We start from the raw sequence: 19738 nt of genomic DNA on the forward strand, positions 1-19738 counted from the left end.
CATAAAGTGTAATAGAGCCCCCCATTTATTTACCATCTCCTATAAAACACTTCTGCTAGCATATAAAGCTATTAACCATACTGCACCAGCATATATCTCTTTACTTATCACAAAATATCTTCCATCTCGCTCTCTCTGCTCTGCACAAGATCTGCGTCTCTCTTCTGCACGGATCACTGGCTCCCATTCACTATTACAGGACTTTCACTGGGATGTTCCCACCCTATGGAATGCTCTTACACAATAAGACTACCAGCCTCCAAACTTTCAAGCATTCCCTGAAAACTCACCTCTTCAGGCAAGCCTATCATATTTAAATTCTACATGCATAACCCTCTGAGGCACTTATGTATTATATAGCTTCCCTTCTGGATGTGTAACTTGGTGGGACTGCTATGCTATTACTGATGCCTGTCCTTGTGTTTCCCTCCTATATCCCTATAGATTGTAAGCTTGCAGCAGGGCCCTCTAACCTCCAAGTCTGTCTGTTGTTACCCAGTTTGTCTTATCACTGTCTACTATTGTAAAGCGCAATGGGATCTGCTGCGCTATATAAGAAACTGTAACGGAATCTGCTGCGCTATATAGGAAACTGAAAATGTATAAATAATAAATTAGATGACCCAACCAGTACTACGTGCATCTATCTCATCGTGGCCTGGTATCACACAACACATGAACCTTTTAGTGGACTGACAAATTTATTTTTAAAAGAAGCATGTGTCAGTGGTGTGACATGATTTAGTCAGAGAGTAGGACTTGTAATTACATGTGCTTATACATGGCGATCTGTTATTCATGCATATCTGAATATATTTCCCCCACAGAAATGATATTTTTTGGCAGCTTATCAGTCATTACTTTGGACCATTTGCGGTTTCAAAAAGTTTCAGCTGCATCCTCCAGATCCCTTGGCCAAAGCAGCAGCTTCTGGGATTTGCCTGAAAACCCCTCTTAAAGCTTCCAGCTCCTGATTCAGCTGTTGTATGCGACTGCGTAACTTCTCATTCTCTGCCATAAATTCCACTGCACGCTGATGAGTTTCCATATTTCTCCGTTTTGCTTTATCACGGCTCTTCCGCACCGCAATGTTATTTCTCTCACGGCGTAGGCGGTACTCCAGGCTGTCTTTACTCAGCGACTTCTTACCTTTATGGCTTGACTCTTTCAATGGAGGGGCAGGCAGCATCCCAGAGATAGAGCCCTGGAAAGTAAGTGTTGCAAAGATTAATATGTTTATACAAAGGATAAATGGAGAAGTTGTCCATAGCAACCAATCAGGTTGCTAGGTAACATTGTATAGACTGTGGCAGATAAAAGATAGCTATTAAGGGGTTGTTCACTTTAAGGTTTGAAACATCTCCCCCCTTAGGGAAAGAAAGAAGTCACAGGAAGACTGTGGATTGATGAGAGATGATGTTTAGTGAAAGATATGGAAGATCTACTAACATTCCTAAAACTGAAAAGTGGTAATGCTGCCCATTCCGCAACCAATCAGCTCCTGTCTATCTTTCTTAGGAAGCAATAGAGAATCATAGCTGGAATGCGGTTGGTTGCAGTTGTGATATATACTCTTTTTATATTTAGAAGTCTTTAGTCATTCTACCTTACGCATGTAAACAGTATTATTCACCACATCCCACCTAGTCCTGCACTATATTGGCACTGAGATTTTAAAGAAACAAACGAAAATATTAGGTTCAAAAACAAATATATAAAAAAAAATTGCTTTTATATGTACTTAGTAAGTAATATGTTGCCATCAGTATGTTTAAAGCCCCACACACACTACAGTACTGCGGCCGAGGCTGACATTGTTTACTCTATCAGTGGGTATACGATATTGCCCGCACACACTGACCGGTTTTGGTCACCGATACCATTCAGTGATGTCAATGGGACCCACTGAACATGCGGGTCGTTTGGCTGTATTGCCAAATTGACCTGCAAGTTCAGTAGATATCACTCATCATTAACAAGGCGCGGGAGCTCACATCGTTAACGATATTGAGTGTCCTCACTGTGAACAATATCGCTCAGAAGCCCCTTTATGAGTGATAATGTTAACAATATTGCCTAGTGTGTATCCCCCATACAATAGCTTAAGTGGCTATTGGGAAATACTTCTGTTTGCATGCGTGAGTAATACATAATTGGCCTTCGTAGACACGCAGGGGTATATTTAATAAAGTGTGGGTTTTATAAAGGTGAAGATTTTGCCCATAGCAACCAATCAGATGGTACTTAGCATTTATCTAGCACATTTTAGAAGATATTGGGGGAAATTTACTTAGATGTGTATTCTACTTCACATGTGATGTTGCTGTGGGCAACCAATCAGAAGCTAATTCTTATTTATTTAGCACCCTCTAAAAGATAGTAGGCAGGATATGATTGGTTGCCCATAGCAACATCACATGTGAAGTAGAATACACATCTTAGTATATTTCCCCCATTGATTGCTAAGGGCAACAAGTCCCCTACTATGAAACCTGCACTTTAGTAAATATACCCCACAAACTCTAATGAGCCAGTGTACATAAAGTAATAGAAGATTATTTTTGTCTGAAGTGCCAGAGATACAACATTATAACTACTTAGGCATTGCTCCCAAACATTCAGACTTATGGGCACCCCAAATTTTACTGAGAGGAGTAACTGGTTGGAGAAAACCAAACAACAACAAAAATAATATGTAAAGTTGTTCGGTGACTGTCTAGTGACCAATTTACCTATATTGAGTTAATACAGCCCTACTTGTATAGCATACACCTTCATTTACTGTACATCTACATTTTGAAATAATAATTTATACGAATGTAAATATATTTATGTTGACACTGCTATAATATTATGATATATAAAAGATTTAAATGATAAACTTAAGATCATATTCAAAACGATCTGCGTCCTATATAATAGTAGTTAGTGTACAACCTGGAGTTCATAAAACTACTAACAAAGCTGTGAAATTTGCATTTATCCTCTATTTTGCCCTGTTATCAGTGGCGGCTCCTTCCTGTTTGCTTCAGAGGGGCCTCACTGCCCGGCCCTGCAGCTCACTCCGTCCATTCTGCCGCGGCGCAGCATCAAAAATAGTGCACATGCGTGCGCTAGCCTCAGTGTCAGGGGAAAAGGGAAAAAAATCCCTGACAACAGTGGTGCGCATGCACACTAACTTCTCTAGGCTGCATCCTGTGCAGCCCATAGGGTGGCAACAGCCCCTAGGAAATAACCGGCCTTGGCTGTAATGATCCATATTCAAAGCAACTATGGTGATTTATTTACTGCAATTTATTAACTGCAAAATATAGGAATGTTTGGATATTTATATGAATGGGTATTAGGACAGTGGATATAGGGGTGTGCTGATATAAGGAAGGACGTATATAAGGACATGCAGATATAGGTGTGTATGGGTGTGTGGATACAAGGAAGTGCAAGTATGTGGGTGTGTAGATATTAGGGTGGGTGTATATAAGCATATGCTGATATAAGGGGGGGGGGGTGGCTTATTATACTGAATTTAGGTTGACCACTACCACAATAATAAGGTTGTCATACAATAGGTTGACAGAAGCAATAGGTCGACATGGAAATAGTCAACATTTTTCCTGTGGCTAAGCTTTGGACATGGGGCCTTGCTTCACTCGGCACACTTTACCATTTCAAATTGTAGTTCACGTGGATCGTAACCTATGAACAAATCATTTGGATGAAAAATATCACGAAAACTCATGTCAAACTTCTAATGTGTTGACCATTGCCATGGCGACCTATTGATTGTGTTGAACTTTTGTCAATGTGAACCAAGTGCATGTCTACCTAGACTTTAGTAAGGCTTTTTGACACTGTCCCGCATCGCAGACTGCGAAATAAACTCAAGAACTTGGGATTGGATTCTAAGATGGTTGAGTGGATAAGATCTTGGTTGCCGGATGGAAAACAAAGTTGTACAGTAGTAAATGGAGTGCAGTCACAGGAGGGTCATGGTACCAGTGGAGTACCCCAGGGATCTGTACTTTATAATATCTTTACTACTGTCATTGCAAATGGTACTGATGGAAAGTAGGCCTGTTTTCAGATGACACATAGGCAGGGCTTAAAGTGGTCCTGGAGAGGTGGTGGAACTCCATTCCCCTAACACCAGGCCACCTCCCTCCTCATAAGGCAGAGCCTAGACCAGTTCCAGGGAATTTGTGCCCTACCTCCCATAAAGGGATAATGGTCCCACAAGGAAGGGGTGTGATTACACAATAATAACTAATTACACCACAAAGTAGCACAATCATATTCACATTACACCGTATGTAGTGCTATTGATTAATATTAAATTACAACTGTAGTGCCTTTTATACACATAATTTCCACTGTTGTGTAGCCTTTACACATCTGTCTGTCACTCAAGCAGATCACTGTCCATGTCCTACAGCAGCTCCATGCCCTGTGTCCCGCCAGCAGCTTCCCCACCTCTCTGTCCCTCCAGCCCCCTCTCACCCTGTCTTCGACAAGCACAGAGCCTGCTCCTCTTAGTGGCCCTTCTTAACTTCAGCCGCAGTGATGGCATGACATCACATACACCATGTCAGAAAAAGCCACTGGGACAGTCTTTTCTGTTGAAATTACTGTTCAGGCCTGAGGTAGAAGTGGAACTCAGTTCCGCCTACCATTAGAGGTAGTGGAACTCAGTTCCACCCTGTTCCCCCTCACTTTAAACCCGGCACATAGGTATGAAACAGTGTAGACACCAAATGGTTGGTGATCTAGGTAGACTAGAGGAATGGTCAAGAGTATGGCAACTACAGTTTAATGCCAAAAAATGCTAATTCATGCACTTGGGTCTCAAAAATCGTAATGTAAAAAATATAGTATTAATGGCACTTTCTGTAAGGATCGATGGCGTGCCTTTGCACATGCGCCTAGACGAACATATGCATGTCCTGGGCCACTGAGGCATTCGGTTAGAGCGGGGCGGGCAGTGGGCGGACAGGGGGCTGGCACATGATTAGTTTAATTTGCGAACAGGGAAAAATCATTGATTTCCCCCCTGTACGTTCGCATGCAAATGAATGTTTCATCTACGCATCCATTCACATGCTTCCGAGGGGCGACGGGGCGACGGGGGGGGGGGGGGGGGGCGTACATTTGCCCGGTAAGTGGTGTTAAGCCACTTGCTACACGTGCGGTACTGAATCTGGCCCTATATTGGAAACTACTGAGGAGGAGAGGGATCTAAGAGTTACTATTACACAGCATTTTTGAGTGCCCGGTCATTTTGCCAGGTGCGGTCTGACCCCAATCACTCCAGAAGCAAATTACCGGGGTAAAAGCATTACATCCCAGGAATTTGTTGAAAAACCCAGGTTTTTCTGTGATGTGAAAGGGTCACCCCCTTCTTAAGATCTGGGTTGACCCTTTCACACTGAAGAAAATTCCCAGGTTGAAAATCTTTTGGGGCCCATTTATCATTCAATATTTGCGGCTAAATCCCCCAAAATGGGTGTCTTTGGGGATTTAGCCGCAAATATTAAGTATCACCTGAATGTATGTAGGAGGGACCACAGCAGGATTCTCCAGCAGCGCTGCGCTGCGCTCACTTCTCCATACATCTACTCCTATGTAACCTTTTGACCATGTTGACTTATTGCCTGTCGACCTAGACACATTCAACCTATCAATCGGAATCAGGTATAGGGGTGTGCAGATATACAGTAAGTATGTGCAGATAGTAGGATGTGCGGATACAGGGGTGTGAGGATATAAGAATTGCCATAGTATAAGTATATAAAGATGTAAGAATAAGCAGATATAAGGATGTGCGGATATAGGGATATGATGATATAATTATGTGCATATATAAGTATATTCAAATATTATTATAATGTGCATATATATATATATATATATATATATATATATATATATATATATATATAGGTGACAGATAGAAGGATATGTGGAAATAGGGGTGGCAGATATAAAGATGTGTGGATATAAGAATGTGTGGTAATAGTGGTGTGCGGATATTGCATAAAGCAGTAGCGCACGCAGGGGGGGTGGTTTCTGAGTACCCAGAAACCCCCCCCAGGAGTCTAAGGACCCTAGGCTGAAAGCTGAGGGTCCCCTTTTTCCAGGGGTACAAGAATTTTAAAAATCGGCCCTTGGGAACCGGAGACATCTGACTTCAAAATAGTGGTCCCCATCCAAGCCTGTTAATTGCTCTTCCCAGTCAGATATTTCAGGTTCTGTCTGACTTAGAGTTTTTCTGAAGATATATTCCAAAAGCTGGGACTCTCCCCCTTTGAGGGACTCTAGAAGCTTGTCTTTACTTTTCCCAGAACCAGAGATATCAGCCTTCCAGCAGCTGGTTACTGCTCCAGCTCCACACACCTGGTATGTAGTTTTATATACTCATTGGCAAATTGCTCTGCCTGCTAAACTCTGATCCCCTAGTCCCCAGTACCTTTTGGTAGGTGGGATTCTCTAGTTTTAAAAACCATTAAAATCTAAGAAATCTATTTTCGGGAGAGATATCTGCATTCAAGCAAGCTGTCCTCCCACCAGAAAATTATGAATAATAAGCCCACTCCACTATACAACCCTCCTCTGCATTTTAAACATCCTGTACAACCCTGGAAGTTATGTATTGGGACCCCTTCATTCAGCCCAATGCCCCCTTCTCCCACCATCTGTGAAGTAAAGGGTAATTAGTGGAAATGACTGATACATGCTGAGCGGTTAATATAATACCCCTACCACCCGCGGGACATCAAAGCTTCCCCCACCCCTACCGCTGGAGGATTGGTAGGGGCCCCAATACATTGCTTTGCCCAGGGGTCTACACTGCTGTATATATATGTGTGTGTGTGTGTTTGTGTGTGTATATATATATATATATATATATAGGATGCAGAAAAGAATCGTCACTCTCGGATTTGCAAAAAACGTGAAACGTGCTATTTATTGTCCGACATGTTTCGGGCAAGTGCTGCCCGTCCTCAGGGATCAACAATATTAACAAAGTGACATGCATAAATAGTGCAACCAGTGAGAAAACCCTCCCCCTGCGCTGTACGGTTGCCCACCCCTCATACCTGCATCTTCCGTTAGTCAGTCATGTTCCGCTTCCCCTTAGCCGATGATGTCCCGCCCGGCGCCATTCAGGCCCAGCTCCAGGCGCTCCCAGTGATGTCATCAGGCGTCTCACTGCGCCGCGGTTCAGCTGGAAAACCAGACCTCGTTCTGGAATCAGCGGAGGGGGTTGCCATGGCGCCTGGGGAAATACAAAGCAACAAACATTAAAAACTTTATACGTGCAAGAAATCAATTGACAAACATTTAAGAGGCTGTTACCAGCCAAGTAAGAGGCACAATATGAGTGCCATAACGTGATAAAATAATCGCTGCATAAAAAAGCAGTGATCATTAAAACAGTGAAAACATATAAATGACAAAATACAATTAAAAATCTGCAGATTGTATTTTGTCATTTATATGTTTTCACTGTTTTAATGATCACTGCTTTTTTATGCAGCGATTATTTTATCACGGTATGGCACTCATATTGTGCCTCTTACTTGGCTGGTAACAGCCTCTTAAATGTTTGTCAATTGATTTCTTGCACGTATAAAGTTTTTAATGTTTGTTGCTTTGTATTTCCCCAGGCGCCATGGCAACCCCCCCCCCCCCCCCCCCCCCCGCTGATTCCAGAACGAGGTCTGGTTTTCCAGCTGAACCGCGGCGCAGTGAGACGCCTGATGACGTCACTGGGAGCGCCTGGAGCTGGGCAGAGCGACGGCCTCCTGAATGGCGCCGGGCGGGACATCACCGGCTAAGGGGAAGCGGAACATGACTGACTAACGGAAGATGCGGGTATGAGGGGTGGGCAACCGTACGGCGCAGGGGGAGGGTTTTCTCACTGGTTGCACTATTTATGCATGTCACTTTGTTAATATTGTTGATCCCTGAAAACGGGCAGCACTTGCCCGAAACATGTTGGACAATAAATAGCACGTTTCACGTTTTTTGCAAATCCGAGAGTGCCGCTTCTTTTCTGCATCCTGTACCTGGACCTGCGGGCCCATAGTAGAAGGCACCGGGTCAGTATCGTGTTGGACCTCAAGTTTGGGAGTGCCGGCTACACACGCTGCATATATATATATATATATTTTTTATTATTATTATTATTAATATACATTTGGTCTATCTATAATACTTTAACTGACCCGGCATATACTGGTTCACCTAAGTGTCCATCTCCGTGCTTTGCTCCGCCCCTCTGGAAACCCCCTTCGGAAAATCCTGCGTTTGCCACTGTAAAGGTGCATAGTACCTGTATCACACTGTATTCTATATAAAGGTGTATAGTACCTAATATCACACTCTGCACTGTATAAAGGTGTATCATACTGTACACTTTATACAGTATAGTACCTGGTATCACACTGTACACTGTGTGAAGATAAGTAGAACCTGGTATCACACTCTACGTTGTATAGAGGAGTACAGTAATCAGGGCTGTAAGTATGGCGGTACGGGGTGGTACAGCGTACCGATAAAACATACTATGCCGGTACCCCGTACCGCCATAACAAATGCCCTCCAAAGTGTTTAATGTGCATGCGTGCATATCTAAGTGGCGGGGGGCATGGCCTCCGCCGCCCCGCCACAGCTGATTCCTTGCCGAGGGGAGGGGAGCGCATCGCACATTTCTCCTTCCCCTCCCTGTGTCACTGTGACTGGGCTCTCAGCCAATCATAGCTCGCGGGCCGGCAGCCAATCAGGAGCCAGCCCGCAAGGTATGATTGGCTGGTGGCACGGACACAGTGAAGTCGGGGAAGGAGAGACGCGCGATGCGCTCCCCTGTCCCCTGTCACCGGACAGAAGAAGAAGCAGCAGCAGCGGGGGAGGAGAGGAGAGAAGATGTCAGAAGGGTGAGTTACTTGTGCTGCTGCTGGCTTCTGGCGCTGTGGGGGCATGTGTGGCATTGTGGGGGCATATCTGGCACTGGGGGCATAACTAGCACTGTGGGGGGCATATGTGAGGCATTGTGGGGGCATAACTATCACTGTGGGGGCATATGTGTGGCATTATGGGGCATATCTGGCACTGGGGGCATAACTAGCACTGTTGGGGGCATATGTGTGGCATTGTGGCGGCATATCTGGCATTGGGGGCATATCTGGCATTGGGGGCATACTTCACACTGTGGGGGCATACCTGGCACTGTAGGGGCATACTTGGCACTATGGGGCATACTTAGCACTATGGGGGCATATGTGTGGCACTGGAGGCATGCCACTGTGGGGGCATACTTGGCACTAGGGGCATATCTAGCACTGTGGGGGCATATCTGGCACTAGGGGCATATGTGTGACACTGTGGGGCATTTATGTGCGGCACTGGGGGCATACCTAGCACTGTGGGGGCACTGTGGGCATACTTGGCACTGTGGGGGCATATGTGTGGCACTGTGGGGGCATACTTAGCACTGTGGGGGCATATATGTGTGGCACTGTGGGGGTAAATGATATCTGGCACTGTGGGGGCATATATGTGCACAAGCCCAAACAGAAATGTCATTGTGTTTTAAAGTTTTGTCATGTAGCCACTACCCCTCATGTCATATGACCACGCCCATGACACGGCCAACCACGCCCATTTTTTACTGTGTGTCTTCAGCGCGCGGCACAGTACCACTAAGACATTTTTTCTACTTGCACCACTAACAGTAATTGTTTTCATACTCTAAGCTGTAAAAAAAGGTGCATAGTACCTGGTATCACATAGTACTCTGTTGTATAGAGGTGTATGGCAACTGTACGCTGTATAAAGGTGTTTAATGTGAGGACATAATGGTAAGAGTCAAAGAATCTATAGGTAAAGGCTGCCGATTGAAAGCGGTAGCATTCTCACCTTTAGTGCACGTAGTGCAGAGTGTACCCCCTCCATCTGAGGAGGAAGGTGTATTGCTGTCTGTGCACACTGTGTGGCCTGGTACACAGTCCTGTGTGATCCACGTGTCTCCTCCTTGACTATCACTCCCCCAGATTCATATCCCAGTCTACGCTCTGGGAGCATGTTGTGTGCGTAGCCATACATAGTTGAAGGAGATAACCCATCTGTGGGCATGTATGGATAACTTCCTTTTAGACGTTCCTGTTTAAGAGTAAAGAGATCAGACAGAATTTCCTCTCCTGATTCGATGTATGTAGACAAATCCATGGAAGTCTCGGGGTCACAGAGATTACCCCCAACAAGCTCTGCATGCGGTCCACCCAAGCGAGAAGGATAGCCTGAACTTTGGATCCGTTTCTCCAACTCATAATAACTGTTTTGAGACATTCTCTTCCCTGTAACTTCTTCCAGGTGTTTTTCTCCCTCTTCAGCTCACCCCTCTTTTTAACAAATGTCCTTAATTTGGTGTCAACCCAATGTCTTCTTTATATTGACAGAACACAATAGCTGTGGGAAAAGTAAAGTTAGACACAAGATCTCATTACTACACATGTATATAGTGCATATGCCTGACACTGCGCCATCAAAACAGTTGTTGTTTCCCCCCAACCCACAATATAGTAATCACAGGGTATCCTGCTCTCCTCTGGTTATCTGGTTACATTGTGGTTAGCTTTCCCCTTTGGCAAATTAAGCACCATCTGATGTAGCAATGTTTTCAAAATGACTGAATATAATAACATTTATTGCTAGGTTTCAGTACAATGAAGGGCCATTCAATGAAATGTCCCATATATGACACTATAAAAAATAAATCTGCTATGGCAATGGTGGGTATTCAATGCCGACCTCTATTTCTATTTATAGGAGTGGATTTATTTCTGAAAAGAGCAGTGCAGTCACTGACTGAACCAGCACATTTTTCACTTCAAATCTGCATTAGAAAATGAAAAACTGACAACAAAATTTTTCCAGGATCCCTGTGGACCACGTTTTGGTTGTAAAGACCCTATATATGCTATCAAAAATACAGCTCCATGTGAGTGTAAATACTGTAACTACCATTAAATTGGTCACTGTGAACTACAATATTTGCACAATGGTCTATTTCTTTCTCCCAAGATATAGGGCTACTTGGTGTTGAAAGTTATTGATTCTAGAAAAATTGTATAACTGGATTATATTTGTGTTTTTTGCCAGGGCTGCACAAAAATATTTTTTTGCATGACCTCTCTTTCTGACAGGGGAGCCTCTGCCTATTCAATGCTGCTGTTTATGACAGCATTGAAGGCAGATTCTGACAAAACAGATCCGACTTTAAAACAATTTAGATCTGTTTTGACGGAAACGGTTGCGGATTGTTGAATTAACCTCCATTCTTTCAACAATCTGTGGCTGTTTTTGCTGACACGCCCACTTTCCGACACTCGACAACTGGAACATTCAATTCTGGCTGTCGAGTTAGAGTTGAGCTGGACGAAAACGGCCTGGGACTGTCAAGACGTTCCTTCTCTTAGGTTTTCATAATACAAGGAGTTAAGCTGAATAGTACCCCTTTTACATTGCTCTGCAAAAGCACAGGTTATTGTCGGGATAACATGGGGCGCTGCGCAGTCTAAAAGGGTTAACTGGGGTCCAGTGAGCCAGGAATCCAAAGCAACTAGCTACCCTGGTTGGTCGGTGAAGTAGCTGGGTTACAGGACTTTGTAACCCAGCTACAACACTGCATACAGTAGGGTGAGCCGCATTCCTGGCTTGGAGGTGACCCCTGTATTTAGGTGTAAAAGGGGTATGATACCCCTTTCACACAGCCGCAATAACCAGGCAACCCAGGTTGCAGCTTGGTGTAAAAGAGTTTCTGAAAAATAACCAGTAGGGAAGACCCACCAATTACCTGGGTCCAGAATGCGGTGTGAACAGGGTATGAAACAGCAGTGACAAGGCTTTGACATGGCTTGAAACCTTTTCAATTATCTGGGTTGGGAATTTAGGATGGAAAAAGGGTATTATCATGTGGAATGTGACAGTATGTCAGATACATGACCTGGAATGGCCCTGATGTCAACTGCTATCACAGTAAGAAACATCATTCTGTATTGTCAAGGCAGCTTCAAGGTTCAGCTTTCAGTGTGTTGTGATAGATACCATTATAGCTGTGCAATACACACTATTCTGCTGCCTTTTCTGTTATCTTCTCAGTATACTTCCCCATTAGATTGTACATCTTATTAACATTGCACAAGATTTGCACAATAACAACCAATGTCAATTTACTTTATTTCAGATTATTTATGTATTATCTCATTGGACAGGATGCCTCCCGCCACTCGCTGCATGTATACCGGCATCTAGGAGATTTAGCATAGGAGGGCTCTTGTGTTAAGAGTTGTCCTTTGCGATGATAGGACTTCTGGGTTTTAGTGGTGGAGTGATAGAAGCTCACATGCTTCTATTGGGCAACGGCAATCTAGAGATAGCATTGTGCACTGCATCCAAGCTCTGGGATGTATTGCATTGCAGACTTGGTGCATATGTGGTGTGCGTGCAAACCTCCAAAAACTGCATTTTCAGAGGCTTGGCACTTGCTGCGTCTTGACCAATGTCCAAAGTCTAAAGGGGGTTTTCATTTAGCTGTGGCAATATACTACCCATAGGGCCAGCTTGAAAAATGATAAAATGGAGAGTGATAAACCTCCAACCAATGTACTAACTGACATTTGTTAAAATACAGTCTGTACACACTTTTCCATAGACTTGATGAGACTATGATTCACGTCAGATCGTTGAGTACCAGCTGCTACTGCTTTTGGTACACCCAGTGTGGAATTATAGGCGGAGTCACTGGTGTATCTATAATGGGTGCAAACTGTGCGGTGCATTCGGGCCTCTGGGTATACTGTAGGTCCAACGGACGGCAGGGCAGCGCAAAAATCACTGGGGAAATGGGCGTGGGCATTTTCTGGTGATTTGTGCATGTGCAATGGAAGTGTCCTCCAGAATGTGAGGGTGGCGCCATGCTCCCGGAGACCTGTGCATGTGCAGAAGACTCTGGCACAATACTAGAGTCTACTGCACTTCCAAGAGGAGGAGCCCAATTGGAGCCTGCACACCGTGACCCCTCCTCTAGGCAGGGCCCTCTTAACATCAGTTTGGGCCCCTGGGCAAAGCAATGCACTGGGGCCCTTACCCATTCTCCCCTCCTAGGCATGTGGGGTGCTATCAGCAGCAGTTTTGATGTCCCATGGGTGGCAGGGGGTGCTCTATTTTCCACTCAACATGTAGGACCTGGAGCAGTAACTTCTGCTAATTAATCCTTTACTGCACAGGTGGTGGGAGGGAGAACACTAACGTGTGGAAGGGGCCACTGAGCTGAATGAAGGGTCCCTTGTAAATGACTTCCAGGGAGGTAGGGGGTGTTTTATACGCAGGGGAGGGTTGGATAATGGAGTGGGCTTAATATTCATCATTTTCCGGTGGAAGGGCAGCTCGTTTGACTGCAGATATCTCCATTATCTGGAAATAAATTTCTTAGCCTTCAATAGTATAAAAACCTAGAGTCCCAACTTTTAGGAGGTGCTGGGGACTTGGGAATCAGAGATCAGGAGCCAGAGCAATCCATTGACAAAAATATAAGACTGTACACCAGACGTTTGGAGCTGGAGCAGGGACCGGCTGCTCGAAGGCTGATATCTCTGGTTCTGGTCATTATAGAGACAAGCCGCTAGTGTAAGCAGAAAGGAGGGAGTCCCAACTTTTGGAATATACACTCAGAAAAACTCTAAGTCAGAGAGAACCTGAGAAATATGACTGGGAAGTGCAATTAATAGGTCGGATGTGGACTGCTGCTTTGAAGTTGGATATCTCCTTATACACCTGAGACCCCTGGGCAAGTGCCCATTAAGCCCATATGAAAAGATGGCCCTGCCTCTGGGCAGAGTGAATGGAGTAGTGGCCCAGGTGCTCCTAGTGGCCTTACCCTGGCCCCGGGTACACCTAGTTATGGTAGGAGGTGAAATCAATAATTACACAACTTAACCGGGCTTCTAGTATATTTTGTGTGAGGTATTCAGTTATGTCTAGTTTTTCATTGTGGGCAGGGCCGTCTTTCCCATTGGGCACGATGGGCAGTTGCCCGGGGGCCCTAGGACCTAGGGGCCCCCGGCCCAGCCCAATGGGAAAGAGGGTGGCCGGGGTCCGGGAATCCGCTCACCCTCGCTGGGGGATCCGGGCAGGGGGATCAGGGCGGTGGCGGTAGCTAGAAGCCTGATTCGGCGAAGCTCTATTTGCCGGCGGGGCGGGAAGCGCTGTTGCATTTGAATAGACTGGCCGGACGCTGATTGGCTGAATTCAGAAAATCAGCATCCGGCCAGTCTTTGAAAAGGCAACAGCGCTTCCCACCCCGCCGGCAAATAGCGCTTCACCTCCTAGCTAGCAGTGAATTTAATTTCGGGGGTCCGTGTGCCGGGGTTCTGATCACCCTCACTGGGTGATCCGGCAGGGGGATCAGGGCATCGGTGGCGGTAGCTAGGAGCCCGAAGCGGCGAAGCGCTATTTGCCGGCAGGGGGGGCGAGAAGCGCTGCTGCATTTAAAATGACTGGCTGAATGCTGATTGGCTGAATTCAGCCAATCAGCATCCGGCCAGTCTTTTCAAATTCAACAGCGCTTCCCGCCCCCGCCGACAAATAGTGCTTCGCCGTTTCGGGCTCCTAGCTACCGCCACCGCCGCCCTGATCCCCTTCCCCAGCGAGGATGGTCGGATCCCCGCCACCCGGCCACCATCTTTCCCATTAGCGCTATTTGCCGGTGGGGCGGGAAGCGCTGCTGCATTTGAAAAGACTGGCCGAACGCTGATTGGCTGAATTCAGCCAATCAGCGTCTGGCCAGTCTTTTCAAATGCAACAGCGCTTCCCGCCCCGCCAGTTAATAGCGCTTTGCCACTTCAGGGCAGGCTCCTAGCTACCGCCGCTGCCCTGATCCCGCTGCCCGGATCCCCCAGCGAAGATGATCGGATCCCCGGCCGCCGGAAGCTGACTGGCTGCCGCACGGAGCCAGAGAGGTGAGGGTTGGGGAGGTGACTGTGGGCTCCTGGGCAAAACTAATTTGGGGGGGGGGGGGGGTCCAGTGAACTAGGTTGCCCAGGGGCCCTTCCTAATGTTAAGACGGCCCTGATTGTGGGTTTGTTCTTTTTAGTCTAGAATTTTTAGTTCTAAATCAGTATTGTGCTATGAGATATTTAAGTTTACTTAGGTCATCTGCTGAGAAATCTTGTGTTCCATACTTGGTGAAAGGACTTCAATCCTATTTAAGTAAACAGATTTAATGTTATCTCAGGTGTGAGGCCTCATATCACCTTATTACATTTGAGCATGCAGAAGTGGAATCAGACACACACACACACACACACACACACACACACACATAGTGGTAAATACATGGTTGCAGTAATGTTTCCCTACATGTGGGTCAGTTTGTTGTCTATGCTCGTCTTAAACCCATTTCCATATAATAGCCAAAGTGCAAAATATGGTATAATACAGTGTATAGTGTATGCAGACATACTAGAACAATATAGTAGAGAAGAGCATCACAGCTGTTAGTATTGTAAAGTATTTTTCAGATACACTTAGCTGCCGGCTAAAGCATCCTGGGTGACCGAGGAACAATACGTTCCTTAGCCCTGTGTGTTTGCTGTCATCAAATCATGCATACAGTATTATAACTTGATGTTCTTCTAATCAATATATATTAACTTAGACATTCTAGAGCAGTAGTAGCTAACTCCAGTCCTCGAGAGCTACCAACAGGTCACATTTTCCAGACAACCTAGCGGCAGCAAAGGTGCACTCATTACTAGCTGAAACATTTTCAAAGATCCACAGGTGGAGCTAATTACTTCACTTGTGATTCTGTGAGGAGACCTGCAAAACATAAACTGTTGGTAGCTCTCGAGGACTGGAGTTGGCTACCCCAATAGAATAATAACTACAGTATGTTCCTGTACATCTAATGTTCTTGAAGGAGGAATTCATTTGTGTGCAGTTGTTGAATATTGAATTCTTAAATTAAGATGATATATTCTATATACTCCCTTCTTCTTCCTTCTCTTTACCATTCTTTTATATTGCTGATAAATGCATTAAAATAAATCCTGCAGGTACATTTAAAGACAAAAAAAAAAAATCATGGACACATTTTTTAAATCTTGTTCTGTCCCAGGAAATGATTGACAATTTGTAACATTGTTGCTGATTATATCAGTGAATAATACAGGACATGGTGCCTTTAAGTACACACAGAGGGTGATAGTTGTACATTTCCATGCATCAGTGCTGATGTGTGTTCTCTGGTGGTACGAAGCACCATCAGCTTATATATACGTATCATTTTAAATTCTTATAACTAGTCCAAAAAAACAGGAAGTAATTGATAAACTTGTTTAATAAAATACTAAACTAAGCATCAGAAGATTCGTCTACAGTGTGGAAAGTATAGCTGAGTAACACCTTTATGCTGAGTACCACCACTTTTATTCTGAGTACCACCACCTTTATGCTGACTACTGCCACTTTTACTCTAATTACTTATCCTTTTTGTCTTAGAAAAACATACTGACCATACTTGCCTAATTTTGAAAATTAGTTTCAGGGAGATTATAGTTGGTAGCAGATTTTTGCACAGAGCCCCATTGAGGGTGCATGTCATGCTCCACTTAAAGAGCGTGTCTAGTTCCATAAATGGAGAGATTATGAAAAGAGATTGTGAACATGGCACCTAGAAGCGTGGGTGTGTACTGCTACATCTAAGATGAATCTTTTAAAATGACTTATATCCAAATGTAGATGAGCCCCAAAGCAGTTAGTAAGAGATACTATACTTGGTATAGTGCTGGTAAATGGTGCTGATGATTCAATGTAAATGTATCCGTCTCTCATTCCTTTTTTCCCCCAAAAATGTAACAGTGTAATGTGGGCTAGGTGAAATGAGGAAGATTGCTAGACTAATGAGGGAGAGAGGGAGATTGCTGCTATTTCAGGGAGTCTCCAGCAAAATGCATGAGGGTAGGCAACTATGATACTGACCTGTACTGAGTATGTTGATTTGCCTTAAAATCCTTTACTGACCAATACATGTCTCTCATACAGCCAGATTACAATATTTAGTACATTATAGAATTAAAGTGTATTAATTATACTTTATTGCTTACTTTAATATATGTAAATGAAATAAAACAATATCTAGTAATGACTCACCCATTGCCTATACTTATAGTACCCAGCACCAATGAAAATCATGTTCTGTTGTAGTTTTGGCCAATGTACGACTTGAGCAATTATGTTCCCCCTTGGTCACATGTAATAATAATACTCATTGGGTCTGTTACAATCTTTAGAGTGATTTATGCAAGGATATTCATGTCTGCTATGAACATTCAAATCATTTTGTAATAGTATATTGTGAAAAAGGGTTACACATACAGTCTACACTTGAATCTATCTCTCGGCATACGTTGAATGTAAAGCAAATGGAATGAGTTGGCAACTGTTTTTTTACCTGTCTTACTGAATTCTTGTCTCTCGCACACTCTTGTCCTAGGGTGGGATGTCTGTCTCACACCCCTATTACACCTGAGGTTGATGGCAGGTCTGATGTGAATAAATTCAGCCTGGGGGGGGGACATCTTCTATATTACTATGAGTCCCCTCCCTGTGGCTGCCTTATTCCGTCCCCCATGATCTGCTCATCAGGAAGACAACTGATTTCCCAATGGGGCTGGTGCAATCCAGACACTGCTCTAAGATTATCAGCTCTCACCACATGGTCCCCACAGCACCCACTAACGGATACCTCATGGTGGCTCCTTACAGTGACTAGATATTAACACCTTACCTGCCACAGTTCAAAAAAGGTAAAAAAAATGTATTGCATGAATGAGAAATAAACAAGGTTGTACATTTTGTAATAGAGCAATATTGCAACAATTCATGGATCATTTACAATGTTAAAGCATAGGTTTTATGTGGGCATACAGACACTGAGTTTATGTTATAAGATAGATGTATATTTCTGGAAGTATATATGAGTGCAGGACTTATGAAATTAGAGTGGGGGTGTTCAGAAAAGAACGGGTGAGAAGTGAATGAGAGTTGAGGGTTCAATTGAGAAGAAGCTAACGGATGGATTAAGAGCTGGCTGCATTTTTTGCAGCTGCAGGAATATTTATGAAATTGCTGCGGCCAATGGGTGTTCTCTTAAGATGCCCACCAGATTCAGGCGAATCCACTGATGTGTTTACAAAGATGCACCATTGGCCACACCATTGGCCATTACAGCTGCCCTATGGTAGGCATAGAATGACCGCTGAAAATGGTCACTGGTGTCTGTGCAACTGCATCTTTAGTGGCAATCACTGAAAGATTTGCTTCTGGCAGCCACTTCACAGTTACCACTGAGAAACGCGTATCAGAATTGCATGGATACTTATAGAATCTGGATCCACTTCTGTGTGCAGTAACCATTGGCCACTTGTGCTAGATGACTTCCCTGAGTCCCCCAGGAGAACCAGGCCTTAGGTGTGAGGTATGTACTTTTATATTTTACCAGGCCTATGTGACTGGCTTATTTATAATACTTCTAAACTTACAATTTAAGTTGCTTTAAAAACTCTAGGCAGAAACAGAAATATAGGATTCAGAAAATAAGCATAACTATGCATGAGATAGCACATTGAATTCTGTAATCCGCACATTGGATTAGTTATTACTAATACAATTAATGTATAAGGTGCCACAAGAGGTTTGCAGTGCTGTTGGAAGAGAAGGACTGGTAGGAGCGAGAGGAAATGCGGGTATAGATGGCTGCTGAGTTGGAGGGTGCTGTATGTAGCAAGATAAGGTTGGAGATGTAGGGAGCCGGGGACTTAGAGTATTGTATTTGAGGGTGAGGAGTTTGAAGAGGATTCTGTAGGGGAATGGGAGCAAGTGTGGATTTTGTTGAAGGGGAGTGGCAGATGTGGAGCAGTGGGGAGAGGAACTTAAGACTAGCTGCAGAGTTGAGAACATATTGGATGGGAGCGAGATGGTAGCGTGGGAGGCCAGTGAGAAGAAAGTTGCAATAGTTGAGCTCTAGTCTTGCAATAGTTGAGATGACCAGTGAGTTTATAATAAGTTTAGTCGCGCTCTGCGGGAGGACGCGCCTGATGCGAACAATGTTGTATAGCTAGAATCCACAGGCATGATTCAAATGGGTACTTATATGTTAGCAAGCCCACTTAGCTTAGTTTTTCGCATCCCCTCGCAGGGCTCGCTGCACTCGCCACGCTTCGGGCTCGGTGGCTCGATGCGCTCGCCACACTATATAAAATCAACTCTGCACCGATATGGCTAATGGGGGTATGAGCGTACTAACTATAGTGGGCACCCAACTAACATAACATATCTTCAAATGTATTAAGCCTTAAAAGAGATAAACGTGAGGGTAATAACAGTAGCGCACGCAGGGGGGGTTTCTGAGTACCCAGAAACCCCCCCCAGGAGTCTAAGGGCTCTAGGCAGAAAGCTAAGGGTCTCCTCTTTCCATGGGTACAAGAATTTAAAAAATCGGCCCTTGGGAACCGAAGATATCTGACTTCAAAACAGTGGTCCCCGTCCAAGCCTGTTAATTGCTCTTCCCAGTCAGATATTTCAGGTTCTGTCTAACTGAGGGTATATTCCAAAAGCTGGGACTCTCCCCCTTTGAGGGACACTAGTAGCTTGTCTCTACTGTTCCCAGAACCAAAGATAT

The 19738-nt window shown here is 44.5% G+C and overlaps 1 protein-coding gene across 2 annotated transcripts; it reads right to left on the reverse strand.

Annotated features, from left to right (window-relative positions):
- Window positions 1-705: 705 nt before the first annotated feature.
- Window positions 706-17603, reverse strand: CEBPE (CCAAT enhancer binding protein epsilon). Of its 2 annotated transcripts, none has more exons than XM_083158353.1 (3): window positions 17510-17603; window positions 9916-10464; window positions 706-1204 (listed from the first exon to the last, which is right to left on the reverse strand). In XM_083158353.1, exons 2-3 carry the CDS (start codon window positions 10342-10344, stop codon window positions 890-892), a joined length of 744 nt encoding a protein of 247 aa, XP_083014479.1. In that variant the 5' UTR covers window positions 10345-10464; window positions 17510-17603; the 3' UTR covers window positions 706-889. The 2 variants fall into 2 exon arrangements, with proteins under 2 accessions (XP_083014479.1, XP_083014480.1); XM_083158354.1 differs by lacking the exon at window positions 17510-17603 and adding an exon at window positions 17209-17357.
- Window positions 17604-19738: the final 2135 nt, after the last annotated feature.

The sequence above is a fragment of the Crinia signifera genome, chromosome 1 (genome assembly GCF_055691185.1).
Source record: "Crinia signifera chromosome 1, ASM5569118v1, whole genome shotgun sequence".
NCBI classification, from domain to species: Eukaryota; Metazoa; Chordata; class Amphibia; order Anura; family Myobatrachidae; genus Crinia; species Crinia signifera.